Raw genomic sequence first — 18559 nt, forward strand, 5'->3', positions numbered from 1 at the left:
TCAGCAACTTAACTTGAGGAACTTAACAATGTTTGTTTCTAAAGTCAACAAAAGTACACAAATCGTCTGGTTGTCTTCTCATTTTATTTACATAATCGCTGTTGAAGCTAAGATTGCAATATGAGTCAAATTCAGTTTATTTTGATTTACATTAACTTCCATATTTGCTTTATAACTTAGATCCTAAGAGTAGCATTTGAGTAGCCTACTAGAGATAATCAGTTTGGTTTTGTCAGCATTAATCCTATGACAGACATTTCTAAGGGTTCAAGAAATTAAACTCAATTATAAAGACACATATCCGTTATGTATCTTAAAAGTAATGAAAAATGTTGTTTTGTTTAAGTTAAAAAAGCCCGATGATGGTCCCTTATGTCGTTTTTTGAATAAAACGTAAACTATTTAAAAACATTTGTGGTTTGTTTTTCTGAAAAAATGAAGTATATTTGTTAAACACCTCATATTTCTGATAAGGACGGAAATTGAAGTATGATAAATGCTCCTTCTAAAGGTTGAATACACAAATTCAACCAAATAGAGATGGATAAATCAATGTATTTCTATAAATTTAATATCCTCGATAAATTGTAGTATAGAATCTACTTCATAGAGCCTTAATTCTCCATCCATATATGCATAAGCAGTCCTGCACTTAAAAAAAAATTGAACGTTCGGACCTATACGCAGAGAGGTTCCTTTTTTCCTGGCATTTTTAATTGCTATTTCATTTCTATTTGAAATAGTTTTTTATGCCAAGCATATTCTGCTTATCTGCTATACTTCATCACCAATATTGATATCACTTCATGGAAATTAAGCACTTTGATTGCTACCAGATTATGAATTGCGATAATTATTTCATGATTCTGTTAGTCGCGTTGAAGATTGAAATGAACACATCTGACTATCATGTAAATTTCTGCTTGAAAAATAGTTTTGTTTATCCCAAATGCTTCCGATTATGTTAGTCTCAATTTATTAACATCTGCTTTAGCTTCTTATGTACTGAAGAAACTATCCGTATACCAAGCATACATGTTCTTAGTATATATTGTAGATTTTCGATATACCATTCCACTGAGCTTCCGATGGTACGTATTTTACGACATATGAATTTTAGAAATCTGTATTCCAAGTTCAAACCTCTTATGACCAAACTGTGTCAGTGGTTATCTTGAGCTCTCAGAATAGAACTCTTCGTTTGAGATTGGATATCAATATAATGAGGTAAGAGTTCTAAGAGAGCCTTAATAGATTTCCTCAGACATGTTCGCAAAGGTCCCATAATATTTATGCATACTTTTGTTTTGGAGAATGTTAAATGAGTTGATCACCCATTGCTTGCTTTGGGCTATTCTTAAAGCCGACTCCAATATAAAGAAATAAAACGACTTTCATAATGAAAGTCGTTTTGTATTGCTTCAAATAGTTTTTAATGATGTTAAATAAAAAACAACTTGTTTGATTTCCAACCCATACTTAGATCTCTTCAACTTCCACTTAAAACAGATTATATAAATGCTTCACCAAATAATTTGTTAATGTCAGCCTGTGAGAAATTTCATTAAAGTTACCTCAAACAGACATACGTGACAGTTATTACATACTTAACTTACTCTTTGTAGTAGACGAAAATAATTGCAATAAATCAAACCGCAGAATGTTCAATTTCATTTTAATGAGCGCACTGCCATTGCAATTTTAGGAGGAGTAACGAAGTTTTAGATACTTTATTTCAGCAAAACTCTAAAGTCAATTAAAAAGTAATTAAATTAATTGTACAAAATATTTGAACCTTTACATATAGAAACACTTTATTTTATGTGATTAATTTAAGTTACTCAAATGATTTTTTTTATTGTTTTAGGACCTCCTGGCCCACCAGGTCCACAGGGCAAAAGAGGGAAGCGTGGTAAAAAAGGAGATTCTGGCGATAAAGGCGACCCGGTAAGTCACAGAAACTATTTTTTATATAGAATATCATTTTTATCACCGCTGACATATAACAGGGCCTTAATGGTGTTAATGGCGAAAAGGGTGCACCAGGACGACCTGGTGATAAGGGTCAAAAAGGCGATGTAGGTCATCCGGGCATAGATGTCTTTCAAACTGTTAAGGTAAATACTTTGAGATTTATACAAAAAGCTGACTAATATAAATTAAAATTGCTTCGCTAAAATTCTTCTAATGAAAATCTGATTTGTAATGAAATATTTTTAGGGTTTGAAAAGATCAGTTACGACTTTACATGGCGGCACCTTAGGTTACGCTGAAATTGTAGCCGTTAAGGTATTTTTTTTTCCTGTAATTCCTCTAAAAATAAAATTTGGTATTCCCTTTCGTAGTTTTATGTGAATTCAATTGAATTTTTATTGTAGATTTTTATTTTTGGTTTGGTTTTGGAAAGTGAGTATTTCTCAATAAAATAAAAATAATAATGGGAGCATTCAGTTGCGGTACATTGTAGTATCTTTTTTGGTTTTGTGTGAATTTAAATGGTTTTCATGCTCAGTTTGTTTGGTTCGGTTTTGAATTCAATTTTAAACAATTTTCATTTTTACAATTTTCACTAAAAGTTTTATTTATTTTTTTTTCAAGTTTTTAAGAAGTCGTTTTTATATTTTTGAGATTTAAAATAAAATTAAAATTTTGTTGAATAAATTAGAAAATCGTGTAATAAAATAAATAAATTTGCTATTCTTTCTTACGAATTACTTACTTTTCACGGTAATTATTGAATATTTTCTCATAGAACATACGAGCATCCCATGTATAGGGAATAAAAAGGTTAAATATGCTCTTCTGTTCTCCGAGCGCAAATGGAGAAATTAAGGTCTATGTTCTTTTACTTTTCACATTGCAGTAGAAATAAATATGGATCTATAATATAAGACAATATAATTTGATTTTAAGACTTTGAAGTTATTTTAAGACTTTAAGACCAAATAATTTTATTTACGAAATATCAAGACATATCATATCAGTAGTTAATACGATATAATACTTTGCCTTTCCATTTTTATCAAATTTTAGATTAAAACTAAGCATGTCTTACAAAGTAATATTATTTTTGTTGTGATCAGTGATATAGCCAGAGTTGTGGAAAGGTGATAATAATATACTAGAAAATATATTTCTTTCATCATCCAACTAACGATCTTAACGTCAAAATCCCACGTTCAATAACACTTTCAGTGAAGCCTGAAGTATTTTGGACCTTTGAGTTTGCAGGTGAGATTGAGAGTATTTGCAAAATGCAATGCAAATTATAAAGTGAAGTATGTTGCCATTCCGTAGCAAAACAGGGACAATTGATTTTAAAATTTGATTGACAAATTTTAGTCATACTTGTATGACTAAAATCTGCTATGTGATTTGATTATTGGCAAATTTATCATATATCAAACGTTGTTTTAGCAATGTGTACTATATCTCCGTTAGAACTCAATATCTTGTGCGAGTTGCCAGTATTTAGCAGATAGGATGTTGTATATTAATCTCTAAATTAAAATGTGAAGTTTCAAGTCAGTATAACTTCAGTAGAGTTTTCAAAATTAGGATTAATATGTATTATACTTTAATTTTTGGATTGTAAAATATTTGTGATTGCAACTCATCCTTTCAATTCAATCGTAAAACAGATTCAAATATATTCCAATCCTATAACTAATTTTTACTTTTATAGTAATTTTATCATTATTTATTTCTATCTATGATGTATTTTCGTCCATGGAAATTATAAAATTCTCTGATATAAAATTCTCTTCGTTCTACAGCATTATTAAACTATTAGTTCATTCATCTGTGATCTAATGGATATTTATACCGTTGTAGTCCTTCCGATGAAGTTCTGTGCTGTCTTAACTTATTACTTGACTTCATCTGTGTTTTGTATACATTTTTAAGCGTAACTGTTGTAAAAGAAAGACTTTAGGATAAATAAACTTAGATATCCTTACCCATTGTGGCTGGTTTTTGTTATTTTTTTTATGATTATTTAAATTTTTATTATTAACTTTTTAAAATTTATTAAATTAATTTTTACACTAATTTTTGTTATGAATTTATTATTTATTTTTTATATAATTCTACACTATTTTTTGTTGTAAGGGTTTACAAGAAGCCGGCGTAAATATTTCGTCTGCAACTGTCATACAATTGAAGGTAAGTTTAGTTGGTTTTTGTTATGGAAAATTACTTACAAATTAAGTAAACCTATCCAGGCATGTAAACACTTTCCTTTATTTTAGTCTTCTATATCTCAATTATAGTAAAAAAGGTAAAGGTATCACATTTTTGAAATATTTTTGTCATGCTTGTCTTAAGTAGTTCGTTTATTGTTACTTAAAATCTTTCAAAACACTATTTGCATGTCACACTATAGAAAGATAAGGATTTGTTGTGATAATCTATTCATTCATAAAAACAGGGCGAACCTGGAGAGCCTGGACCACCAGGACCACCTGGTCCGCCCGGCGAAGCTGGTCCACCAGGCATAAATGGTGAACGTGGACCACCAGGCGAAACAGGACCAGCAGGACCAGTCGGAACACAAGGCGAGCCTGGCCCTGTGGGACCACCTGGAGCGCTAGGCACAATCGGCCCAAAGGTGAGTATCGAGATTCATAGAAAAAAAAACTAATTCATTAGAAAATCAAAACAAAAGCAAATTCCTAAATAAATAAATACATAAAATTTAATTGCCTACATTGTTGTTTATGCTGCTGGGATGTGTCCTTTGTGTAAATATTTTGACAACTTAAATATCAACATGTGTAAAAAGTACGTGCGTGCGTACGTGCGGCAAATCTGTCAAAGAAATGTATCTATTCGTATTCTATTTTCATTCTCCTACAAATACAAGTACCGCAGTCAGTCTGTTACCTGTGTCACTATTCACACTTAGCCAGTCTGTATCTGCTTGACTCTAATATGGGTATTTGTATTTCTATAGCCAATAAATAGTCGTTTTTTCAATTCGATTTTCCACTTAAATTGTTTCTGACTTATTTTATCTGCGCTGCTGTTATTGACAACATTACTAGTATCTGCTTTTGTTTTCGTTTTCCATTATTTTCAGATTTTTTATAAATAAATAAATATTTTCCTTTTACATATAAAAGCATATTCATTTCACTTTTACCTTTGACTTTTACAGGGTGACAAAGGTGATCGCGGTGATCGTGGCTTAACCACAACAATCAAAGGCGACGAATTTCCAACTGGCATTATTGAAGGGCCACCAGGGCCTCCGGGACCACCAGGTACGTAGCTAAATGACGAATGCATTAATGCAAAGTCTGTCATTGGCTTTTGTACGAGTATTATTTTTATTTGTTTATTTTGTTTTTGTGGTCGTGTCTAAGCAAACACTAAACGAAATTACACTGCCAATTGTGCAATGCAGCAGACGTATCTGTATCTCGAACTACATGGTACATACTAACATAGATGCCCGTGCCTGCCTGTGTGTATGTGGCGTTCATTAGAAAACTACTGGTAGTTTAATTTATTGCGCCACTGCAGCAGCGAACGCATTCGTGCGTTTCCCATGCCACGTTTTGTTTAACGTTGACCGATGTTTCGGCGAGTGTAAATTTCAACACTACAAAAATTACACTGAAAAAATATCTGATAATCAATGTACAAGTACATGTGACTGGAATGTGTACTCTTGTCATTTACTTTACCATCCGCGGTTGGGGCACTCACAGCCGCTGTGAATCACTGCAGTGAAAAATGAGTGCTGGGAAGTAATGCGATACGTACGGGGTTGATTGGCTCTGCAGCACTTAATTGAGTCACTTGAGCGTCATTCAAAGCAGATTGATGTGCGACGTTTAATGATAAAATTGGAAAAACATTGGATAAATATTTTTCCTACTTAGTTTTCATTTCTGTTTTTATTTGTAGTGTTGTTGTTATTATATTTAAATTCAATATTATAAATGCAGATTTAAATTTATATTTACACAGACGTTTTTAAAATGCATATGAATTTAAAAACAACTGGGCTTTATTATTATTCGAACATATGCTATTCGGATTCTAGATACCTTTGTGTTTAATTCAAGCAAATATATATCCAATAATTTTATAATTAATTTGATTTCATAAAAGATATATGTCTTTACATACTACATTCTTATTCGGTTTTAATTAAATAATTATTTCTCCTTCTTCTATAAAAATTTATTACATGTTATGTATTCACAAAGGAGAATTAAATTTATTTGCATATTTTTAACGGTGAAAGGATTAAATAACAGTAGTAAATTTCTTCCAAACTATATAGTAGCTATTTCATTCTACGTAGAATGAAAAAAATAAAGCGCTAAGCCCGTTCACTCAGTCAATTCAACACTCAAAGCGAATATCCATGGCGCCCAGATAGTGTTCCCAGTAGGATCAAAAGCGTGTCCACCATTATGAGCTGCTAAAATGTGATATTACTGAAACTATTACTGTAAAGCTGTACAATTGATACATTTGAATATAACTATGGTCGATCAATGGCCAGAATAAGCAATCTAACCCCAATCCCTTATTTTTTATTAATCCGTACAAATGTTGAAGTACCGGTTAAAAGTTATATCGCTATTTTGCTCTATGTAAAAAGCGCTTTTTAGAATAGTATTTATTTTTTTTCTTTTCTTAGTAGGTGGAAAGCATCGAAAGTCGAAAGCCTTTAATCCACTGAAACCACGTTTTATTGGTCTACAGTCCCTGTGACATTGAGTCATAAGAAAACCTATTCACAGCAAGCCTTTTCACTGATTTTAGGTAGAACGAATTTTGTGTGCCTGTAGTTATCTTAATTCCACAATCTTTATTTGTTTCACATTGACTCGCACCATAAAAAGGTAGTCTCAAAAAAGATTAAAGCAACCTAAGATAAAGTTTCGATCGACAAGGTACCGCATTATAACCGATTTCTGCAAGTTTGACTTCAACTACATTTTCTAATATGATCCTTCAAAGGCCAGAAACCACTTGATAGATTAAGTCATTTTATGTATCGAGACTCATACGTAACTTTATTATCAATTACAATTATTATGGTCCTACCTTTCTATCTAAATTCAAAAGGTGGATTCATGAACCTCATGATATCTAGTGGTTTTGCGTGAAGAGTATATGCTTGCGAATTTAAAACTATTTGCTATTCGAAAAATTTAGCAGCACCCGAGCCCTTTTCAGTTTTCGAGCCGCCCGTAAAATATGCGAATCAGAATCACATTTCAGAGAATCAGATAGTACCAACTGATAACCAAGCGATATTTATAATACACGAGTATTCTTTAAACAAATATTAAATATTACAATTTTCTCACTATATCTACTCAGTAAATGTTGCAAGCTAGTGTGGACTGTGATTATTCTTCAAAATTATTATTAAATATTCACGAAAAGCACTTCTAGTTCTAATGACATAATTTAATATTATTTATATTTTATGTTTGTTTTTATTTTTTATTTATAACTTTAATTAGTTGTGGTGTCAGTTGAAATTAAAGTTTATCTCCAGCCAAAACTTAAGTAGTTTTTCTTTTAATGCAAATTGAATATAAAATTCCCACTAATTTTTGACGGCAACGGAAATGCATTTGCTGTGGCTCGTTGTGCTCTCGCCACACATCGTCCAACCCAGAAAGAATCTACAAATGTGTGTTAATTAATTAATAAAAAACAACAACAAAAAATAAATGAATATTTTATATGCTTCTTCTTTCTGTTATTTATTTTATTATTTCTTTTATAGTTAACTGCACTTAATTTTTCACACATTTTCCCCATGCTGCCCTTTATAGTTTGAACTTTTCTAATTGCGTCCCGATTTTATTTATTTTTCGGTGTCGTGGAATATTAAATTTTAATTTGTCAACAAATTTAAAAGCACTTTTATGCCACTTCATCGCTTTTAACACTTAATAAAATTACATTATTTTATCGCTCCGTCCCGCATTTTAGAAAATAGAAAATTTCGTTAAATTTTAAAAATTTTTCCGATTTTTCCGATTTTGTTTTTCCGCTTTTCATCGAACATTTGAATTTTATTGCAATTTATTTGCTGTGAAAAACCTTGCACAAGAAAATCTGATAGAAAGATAGATAATCTTTTAAGCGCCGCTGTCGTTCACACACATTTCCACTACAAATTTGGCATTTTGGTGCGGAGTCCCCCACTTCAATGCATTTTCCGGCTGCCTTAAGGTATGCGTCATTCGGTCTTAGGCTTTGACTTTGGCTATGCGGAAAGAATGTTTTGATTTGGATTAATTGACCGTCGTTTGTAAACTTTTTTCCCGTCTTCATGCTCTTGCATCTTATCGTATCTTATCATTAACGTAATTAGTTACGTCAATATATTGACATTCTATGCCTTTATAATGTAACTTGATTTATGTCAAATGTTTAGAAAAGTTTTTCTTATTTACACGTACACGTTTCGTTACTTATCGAAAAAAGTAACCAGCAGATTTAACAAATTATTGAGATAAATTGTGGCATATATTAAAATTATTAACAAATGCCATTAATCGCCGTGTCCAGGAAAAAGAAATCTTAATTTTGTTCCCAGTAAATGGAATTGTAGAGAAATTTTACGGACTTAAATGTTATGTTTTAAATCCGAAGTCATGTCGACGGAGAAAGAGATTAATTGACATAAGGGTAGTTGATATGGGAAAATCATTCTTCATAATTTTGGATGTGTTTTAGTCGTAGAGTTGAATAACACTGATTAACACATTATTATTGTTCTGTAGTTGCTATGACCTCTGACCTCTTCGTTTTAGGTAGAATTCGTCACTTATATTGTCAATTTGCTGTGATTAAAATAAAGCTTTCACTACATGATTACATGTTATGGAAAATTTTCAAGAGATTATATTTATAATTTTACTTTATTTTTATATTTCTTTATTTATTCTTTCCTATACTTTAACTGTCACTATTTGTTAACTACTTTTATTTTTGTTATTACAATTGTTGTCATATAGTACATATGTACCTCTATTTAGAAGTATGTATATTGGTAAATAGTGAGTTTATTTTATTTCATCAATTTCGTCATACGTCAACAATTATTTGACATCTTGGTGTAATCATAGGAATGACGCCAGACAAAATTTTCATAACAGAAAGTCTTGTTCAATTATTAAGGTAGAAAATTATTATAAAAAATGAATCCATTTAATAAAGGAATCCATTTTAAATAATAGTATATAAGTATCTGGTGAATTTATAATTATTATATTGGTTACATCACAAAACTCATCTGGACCAACTAAAGTGGAACCAACTCACTTAACGCTGATAGTGCTGATAAATCACTGTGTATTAGGAAGAAATGAAATAAGACTTAGTTTACCCACTAAAGAGTGCTGAGATATAATGCGACCCGTACTCCAACTCTTACGTTAAAACCCATAATTGGCTAGGAGAAGAGTCCAAGCCTTCAAAGTTATTTTCCTAACTAACTTGACGAAGCTGTCATCCTTTTAAATTAGAGACTCGTTAGGTTAGTTCTCTTCTACTTGAATGTAGAAGTCGCGTCTTATCACAGACCTGTGGTTCCACAGGTCTAACGTACGGGCGGTACTTAACCGTGGTATTATAACAAACATTTTTTAAGCTTAAGTGAGCTTTGGTTCACAAGGCTTTTGCTTTCCAAATGCAGAAGGCTGACGCTTATTTTGTGCACAATATTGCGATTTCAACCTACCTGAAGCTAACCTATTTGTTTCTTAAATCTTTAGTATTTGATAAGATTCAGACTATTACACAGAATATCTCTATATGAGAACGGAAAAAAGAAAATAAAAAATATCAAACTATTTGAGCTTTAGGTTTTTGTAATCTTCTGATGTATTAAAATACTGAACAGATTTAACATACGCAAGGCTAAGAACAGATATATTTAGAATTGAAAATTATACCTAAATTCGTTCAAAAGAGCTGGTATTTAAATTAAAATTATTACTTAGTTCAAGAGCTTAAAAGAAATAAATATTTCATATAATTTAAAAGCTCTTTTCTTACCTTCCTAAGACTGTATTCTATAATACTGTGTGACCCATTTAAATATTATCTCTCTGGTTGCATAAAAAAAATAAAATTTGCACTTATCTGGGCTGTTTTTTTTTTAAACTTAATTTGTCAATTGCTTTTAAAATTTCCAATGTCGAACTATTTTGGACTTTATAACGAATTTAACCAGCTTTGGGGTTAAATTCCTTTTGAACGCGAATTGAGAGCAATGAAGCAATCGATTAATTATCGAATATTTTATGTCATACAAATATCGAATTGAAAGTCAGCATATTTGAATTTGGTCCAGACTGTAGCTATTGCTTCCATGACAAATAATTTGAAGCAGCTTTATAACTTTTTCATATCTCATCCCAACGAACGCTTCAATAAGTTATGAAAGGAGAAGAAGAGCACTAGCAATAGCAATAGCAATAGCAACAACAACAGCAACGGCAGCATTCGAACAACAACAAAAAGAGTGTCAACAACATTGCCACAAGCAGCAGCAATAGTAACAGCAATAACAGCAAGACTTTTTCATTATTTTTACGGTTCCCAAGTGAAACATTCTCGATGGTATCATTTGCAGTCCAGAAACCATATCAAGTGCACATAAATTAAGTTTGGCACATTTTAGTAGCAAATTTAGTCAAACAATCGATGCTTGAAATTGGTTTAGACGAAATATTGCTTAATATTTTCTATTATCCGTTTTTTCCCTCTAAAGACATATACATATAAATATACATATATATAATACTATACATACTATATACGTTAAAGTTGATCAAATAACCTTCAATTTTATTTTTATTTTATTCGTGTAGGGCCACCAGGGGAACCTGGTACGCGTGGAGAGTTTGGACCGGCTGGCCCACCAGGGCCACCAGGCGAGAAGGGTCCGCGAGGTAAACGTGGCAAAAGGGTAAGTTCATTTCTTTATTTGTATTAAAAAAAAATAAAAAATTCAATAAAACTCAAATAATCTTGTAAAAATAGTGAATTTTGTATATACATTGTTGAAAAAATGTAAATATTTGTAATGCGCTTGCAAAATATGAAAAATATTTAAAAAATGTGTATAAAACACTACACCCACATGAACACACAACACACCCTTAACCCATTTGCATGTTAAACGAGTTATGAAAATGCTGATATCAGAAATCGCTGTGCGATGCAAATTATACTTAACTCATTTCATAGAATCGCTGTCATCTCAAACATTTTCCGCAACTTCACCCACTAAACTAACTCAGCTAAACTACTTAACCCAATTCGAGTTGTTCCAATAAAAAATGATAAAATCTGCGCAAAGTATCGCTTAATAAAATCCATAAAATAAAATATATGATGAACTATAAATTTGTGTGTTTGCCTTATTAAGGCAAATTGGCTACAAAGTAATGAGATACAAAACTTACTTGCATAAATACTTGTACTATAAAATATGTCACAATTACGGCAATCAAAATAATAAGAATAACAACAACAACAACAATACGTTAGCAGCAGCAACGGTAAGAAAAATGTCAACAGCATGCATAGCAGCAGCAATTGTAGTAATTCAGGAACAACAACAACAGCAACAACAAGAATTGATTATGACAAGAACAACAACGACAAATGTCTCAAAAGATACTGCGGCAGCAAAAAATTTCGGCAATTCTCATTGCAAAGCTGAAATACATTTGCAATATTCTATTGAAATGAATTATAGTTGCGAGGGTTTGAGAGGCCCTGTAGTTGCAAAAGTATACACCTGATGCTCCAAAAATTACATTCCCACGGGCGCAATGAGCATGAAACATTTACAAAATTATTTACTGTTTATGAATTGGACTTTGAGTTGTTTTAAGAAATGAGATATTACAAAAGTTAGACGGAGAGATTTTCTTTTCACCCTACGTTCAGCTTAGTATGCTCAGACCTACACTCAAGAAAGTAGAAACACTACTTTCCAGTCTTACTAACAAGTTTGCTTAGTAATATCTGCCTAAGGTTTGTTTATTTTAATATTTAATAGGTTACGTTATTGGATGCCTTTACTCTTATATACTGGTTGAAATGAACTCAAGTAATTACATAAAACATCTCACCATTTCAATCTTGTATTCCCATTGCTCCTAAACCGATGCTTACGTTAGCATCGATAATTAATTATTATCTTTTAGCGGCAATTTATTATTTTCAACGACAAGTTTTGCTACAAAAACTTGATTTAGTGCTCTATCGATAGGCATTTTTACTAAGAGGCCCAATCACGTAATACGGGAGAGAATGTAACATATTTAATGACATTTTGACTCTTTATCTATCTAGCTATTGCATCTATCGTTGCAGCAAATAATAATAAACCATATGTCTGTTCTGTTCGGTCAAAATTTTTTCTAGAAACTTCCCTCTTTTCTATAAACAACTATTATAACTATATTATAACTATATAACTATATTACTACTTTTCAATACCTATAGTTTATATCCATAGATTCTTTTTTCTACGATAAGGCTTCCCAAAGAGGAAAATAAAAAGGAAAATAGAAAGGATATTTTCTAACAGCAATGTCAAGAAGTCAGATATTATTATTACGACAAATGTCACTAAATCAATAACTAAATTCTCGATACGTGATGTTAATTTTTTTCTTTTATGTGAAGAAAAGAACACTTTCTATAGTAGCAATGTTTCAAGAAGTCAGATGTCATTATTCCTACGAATGTTATAAAATTATAAATTCAATTCTTAATACCTAACTTTTTGTTTTTTCTTATATATGAAGGTATTAAAATAGTAAATTATAATCATATTGCTTAGGAAAAGCAGTTTCTTCGGTAATGCAAACCTCGTTATTTTTACTCCTTGAAATCTTTCTTTACTTAAGATCTCTGCATAAGAATCATCTCTCGTTTCTGTTAGAAAGGTTAACATGTCAATATACTTAGATAAATTATGGAAATTCAAATCCACCCAAATTGTCTTCCATACGTAATTTTTCAATAGAAAAATCTTATTAAGTTAAAAAATTACTTTGACGTGTTTTTGTTGTTGTATCTAAAAATACGAATTACTCGTATTCTATGCTTCGCATGCTCTCAGATGTAAGACCCGAGTTAAATATCTTAATGCGTAATCGGACAATTTCATGGCGCAATTTATTGCCGCTTATATTTGTTACTTGTCAGTTGAAAGTCAAAAAGTACAAAAGTAACTCATAGATAAATTCACAATGTTGATGGCATACAATATGAAAAGATATATCACTTAAAAGTGCTGAGTAAGTTAGTATCTGTGTGAGTCGTCGGCAGTGATACTCGTACTTTCGTGTAGTCGTTTGTTTGCTGCTTCAGAAGTGTTAGTGTTAGTGTGAGTGTGAGTGTGTGTTTTAAGTTCAAAGCCACTTAACATTTTTATTGGCACTTGAGCATGCAGTGGCAGCAACGGCGGCGTTAAATCTTTAAATCGAACTGCTTTGCAGGGAGTTGAGTAGCACAAATGTTGAATGTTACTAGCGCATAAGTACTATGAAAACAAGCGATATAAATACAATATTAAAGTTGGAGCAGTTGGAGCATTTTGAGCAGTTGGAGCAGATGTACCCACTCAAGTTCTACTGAAGCGCGCTGATAGAATGCGTGTTTTATTGCCAATTTTTTCCAGCTCAATACATTGTATAAAAGTATCTTTGTTCAAACTATGTTAACCGGCATAACTGCGTTTGTTCGAGTGTTTGTGTATAGTGTGTCGAAGTATTTAAGCATGTGTATAGCATACATTATGAGCACAAAATGAAAAATGCATAAGCACAAAGCTATCAATATGCAAAAGGAGGAGCACCGAGAAAATAGTACAAAATAAATCCTAAATGGCTTACATGTTACGTTGTCGAGATACATTTGTACGTTGGCTTATAACTTTGCCATTGTCACTGCTACTGCTACTGCCACTGCTCCTACTCAAGCTGCTACTTACATTGGCTTAGCTACATACTTAGTCTAATATTCATTCTGGCATATTGTCTACATGCCAGCACTAGAGTGACAATCCTCATTTCGGTTCGCATTGTAAATCGAATAATGTGCACAAGAAAATATCTTTAATAGCCAAAAAAAAAAAGTAACATACAAGATACAAGATATTTTGCCACATAAAAATATATGAAAAAGTGATCAATGCAGTAAAATTCATGCTGTTGTTGCTTTTATGGTACAGCAGCAACATGGTTGCTGGTTGCTAGTTGCCAGTTGCCAGTTGCTAGTTGCCAACATGAATACGTATTTACCACAAATGAAAACGTGATATCAAACGAAATATGAAAGGCATTTGCTGTCATCGAACACTCACTCATATGTGCCCAATTTTGCCAATAAATATACACCATCACACACACTACCGCACTTAGATTTTTATGCCACTCACACTGACGCAGTCATATAAAAATCATTGGTAGCAATTGTCGTCAGCTGTCAATTGTCAGAATTGTCCTTGTCAACGACTTTGTCGTTTATCGGCGTTGGTTTGGTTTTCCTTCCAAACAGAAGACGTGATTATTTTGGGCTTTGTTTTCTGTTCTTTGGTATTTCTTGACTTTTTCCACTTTTATTCAAGTTTATTTAAGTTGGTATGCGACTGGGAGTGGGGTCCCAAGGATTCTATTGTTACGTGCTCACGTTTGTTGTTTTCAGAAGTTTTGCTGTTTTGTTATTTGCCAAGTCTGGTAAAAATTATAAAAATTTAGTGCAAAGAAGCTTTTGAGAAAAACTCAATTCAATTAATTTAATTTAAATTAAATGCTATAGAAAGAAAATTAGGAAATTTATTTAAATTGTGCTACAAAATTTTTAATAAAAATTCTGTATATCAACATTTTCGCTTCATAAAAGCAATTTAAAGATTATCTGAAGTGTCCTTTTAAGTGTAGGATAAGTGTAGATAAATCCAGAACACTCAGTCAGTTGAACACTTTGTTTAAATCTAAATGTAAAAAAGTAAAAAAAATTAAGAAAACTTAAAATGGAATAATAAGCTAATCCACCTCAAATTTCTTACTTTTCTTAATTTATTTAGGAAGAAATAGCATAACCTAGAAATTAAAGTGCTTTGTGTTGTATACCATTCCACAAGATAAGAATTTTAGAGCAACGATGACCTTCATTAAGGCCAGTTAGTACCCACCTCTATTGTGCACTATGTTAACTCCGATGAGTATTCTGAGCGCCTTTTTTTAATTACAAGAGAAATCTCCTCAGATTTTCTGTCAGGTGCTTTTACAAAGATTTGCATCACATTTTAAATTTAAATTTTGAACCACTATAAAATCTTATATAAATTTTAAAAAGTTGAAGCGGCGGAAAATAATGCCACAAAGAAGCATAGCTTGTGCTCCTTCCTACGCCTGGTCAACTTATAGCTGAGCTCTGGCTCTGCTGTAAGTTGAAAGAAACGGAACTGCAAAGCGCAGTAGACTTGCTCAGACCTTTTATACTGCACATCGCTTATTCCGATTAATTTTTGGATTAAACATCTTAGTTACTTAGTTGGCCATTACAGACGTGTGTCGTCCTTGGCCGCGTCGAGTAGCCATTGTGGATTAAACATCAAAAAATCATTAAATCTTGCAGAGACGACGAAGAAAATTGATTCTGAGCATACCGATGCTCTATGAAAACCTTTATTGACCAAAAATTAGTTTCACTTATATATATATATTTTAGTTTTTGAAATACATAACACTACTAAACGAATAAAAGGACAAATTTTCAACAACATGTTTTAGTAGCAAATTGCACCTATAATCTAAAAATGGGTTTTATTAAAAGATTTCACAACAATGTACTGGTTTCTGATATTTGCATGTCGTCATGTCTCCTAAAATTATTAGTCTTCTGGTAGGTTTGCTGATGGGTCACAGCGGATTAGAAAGATGCTAGAAGATTGCATCACTTTGGCTTGTAATGTCCTTTTTCTTTTAAGCTTCTTCATGCCAATTAACCCAGATCAACCAATTTTTTGTATTGCAGGAACTTTTTGTAGGGGTTTTTCTCATCATATATCCAATTTAGCACAACCTTTGGCTCTAAATGAATCAAACAATGTTTTTGATTTAAGTTAATAATTTTATGCTATCCAATTTCAGCTTTTGTAGGGACAACAATGATTCGTAACACCTCTCTTTTTAATTTTAACATCCCCTCTTTCTTATTTTATTTCGAAGTTCATATTTCCGGGCCAATAACATCTCTTACTTTTGTAAATTGCAAGTCTGTGTTTCGATATTAAAAGAATAGGTACCAAGCAATATGTTCCCTTAGTCGTTTGGTTTCATTGTGTTAGTTTCTGATTTGCATTGTTATCATTTTCTAAGACAGCAACTAGGTATATGAAGTTTGTGATGCTTTGATATGTATTGTCACCAAGTTTCACATTTAGTGATGATCATATTGTGGTCGTTACATGAAAAAGATCCATGTATTTAGTATTTTTTTGATTAATTTTCGTATATATAACTATTTATAATTTATATAACTATAAATTTATTAAGCGACAAAAAAAACGCTAAACATCAATTAGTAGAAAACTACTAAAACTGATGTAATAATATTAACTATTAGTTATTATTCTATTAAAGAAGAAAAGTTTCTCTAAAACTATAAACGAAAGCAACCAAGCTGATGCAAAACATGCCAATAAGCATGAAGAAAATATGATGAGATACTTTGAAAATTATTATTAAAGCAATTGACCCAATTCGTTGAAGTCTCTTATGTGTCTTAGTACTTAGCAACTGCCTCTCTAAAGCAAGAACTCTTAGAGAACTGTCATCTCCTCTATTTGTTTTGTTCGAATAATTCAAATTTCAAAATGAAACTAAACAGCCACTTATTTTTATTGAGTGCCACTTTTATGAGCTTAAAATCTAAATCGCTTTATTAATTTCATAAAATGAAGAAGTGAGGATACTGGAGACACTGCTAAAACTGATAAAACTTCCATTTAATGGAGTAGGACGGTCGAGAATGGGCTCAGCATTTGCACCCAATGAAACATTTATGTCAAATTTATGTAAATTTTTGCAAAAAATTAAGTAAACAAAAAAAATTATAATAAAAAATTGTTTGCATAAATTTTTAAATAGGAAAACAACTTTCACCAGCAAAGCAGGGAAAAGTAAACAAATCGCAGTTGAAACGGAAAAATGAAAGTGAAACTTGACAGAACTAAGCACGCAAAAATCCCCCCTAAAGACCCTTCAAAACCATAAAGAACAACAAACAATATAGAGACATAAAATTGCCACAAAAAATTGTAATTTGTTCCACTATTTTGGGCAATTCCGCCCGCTTATTGAAGTTACTGAAGTTTTTATTACTTCTTTACACTGTTTTTCCCTTCCCTTTCCCTTTCCCTTTCCATTCGAAACGTCCCTAAGTACTTGAGGCCTAAATCAAAGTCTAGAACTTAACAAACAATCTAACATGCTCACATAAACAACAACGCACATATACACGCGCATAATCAGTGCTCCCTAATCGCATATGAGCCCAGTGCACAGCGGGGAGTGCTGTGATTGGTGTAAGGAAGTAAGCCAGCATACTTGAGCAGTCATTTTATGCCTCTTACAAGGACTTTGCCATATTCACACAATTTTGCAAGATTTTTTGGTTTCTTTTTTTTTTTTGATTTTCATCTCTTATCGGTTATCGGATGTGGCACTGCCCATACCAAAATTTTCGATACTTTCGATACTTGACATAAAAAATGGCGCATTCGATCACATCAACTAAAAAGTTAAAGTACCATGTCACAAACACAAACACACACTCGCACGTGCACTGACACATCCATATGCACGTAGTTGTTTATGTAGTAATCACGAATGCAGTTACCAACATTTGTACCAGCATTTGTAGCAGCATCTATGTGTGTATGTATGTGTGTAACTGCGCTGTTCTACCGCTGTCGGTAGAGCAGCCTATGCACGGGCTTACCACTATAGCGGAAATATATGACGCTTAACGACTTTGTGATTCTAAAATAATAGGTTCAAATGTGCTTTTGTACAATATTTTTTACACGGACGCGACTAAACAGTCAAATAAGTAAATAAGTTCTGAGGTGGGGCAGAATGTAAGGCAATGAGGTTTGAGGGATTTGAATTGCAGTATTGCGTGATGTGTAAAAGAAGTTTGAAAAGATTTTTCTGCATAATATTTTCTTAAGTAAGCAATAGCATAGTACAAAAATGTTAGTCAAAACCCACAAAAATTTGGTATTGCATGGCACTTAATCAAACAGAAATATAGACTTTCTATACTTACTCGCAAAAGTAACTGAACTTTTATTGAGAGAGAATATCTTTCTACCAATTTCTGAACACATTACTTATATAGTGTAATTTTTAAAAGCACACAATTATACAGAAATATGAACTTTCTATACTTTCTATCAGAAATTACTGATTTTCTATACATTTAGTATATTGTTCTCTTAAAACGGGTTCGCTATTTCTGCCCTAGCTCATGATGT

At 32.0% G+C, this 18559-nt stretch overlaps 2 protein-coding genes across 2 annotated transcripts in view; both read left to right on the top strand.

Annotated features, from left to right (window-relative positions):
• The window catches only part of LOC119676810 (collagen alpha chain CG42342), a 54735-nt gene that overhangs the window by 16960 nt on the left and 19216 nt on the right, over positions 1-18559 (top strand). Inside the window, exons 2-7 of the mRNA XM_038088068.1 lie at positions 1868-1947; positions 2010-2117; positions 2221-2289; positions 4430-4609; positions 5159-5264; positions 10863-10960. Coding sequence (XP_037943996.1) covers positions 1868-1947; positions 2010-2117; positions 2221-2289; positions 4430-4609; positions 5159-5264; positions 10863-10960 — 641 coding nt within the window. The remainder of the gene's footprint in view (positions 1-1867; positions 1948-2009; positions 2118-2220; positions 2290-4429; positions 4610-5158; positions 5265-10862; positions 10961-18559) is intronic.
• The window catches only part of LOC119685276 (calexcitin-1-like), a 107672-nt gene that overhangs the window by 1611 nt on the left and 87502 nt on the right, over positions 1-18559 (top strand). The window lies entirely within an intron of this gene.

This window comes from Teleopsis dalmanni, chromosome 2 (assembly GCF_002237135.1).
Source record: "Teleopsis dalmanni isolate 2A chromosome 2, ASM223713v2, whole genome shotgun sequence".
NCBI classification, from domain to species: Eukaryota; Metazoa; Arthropoda; class Insecta; order Diptera; family Diopsidae; genus Teleopsis; species Teleopsis dalmanni.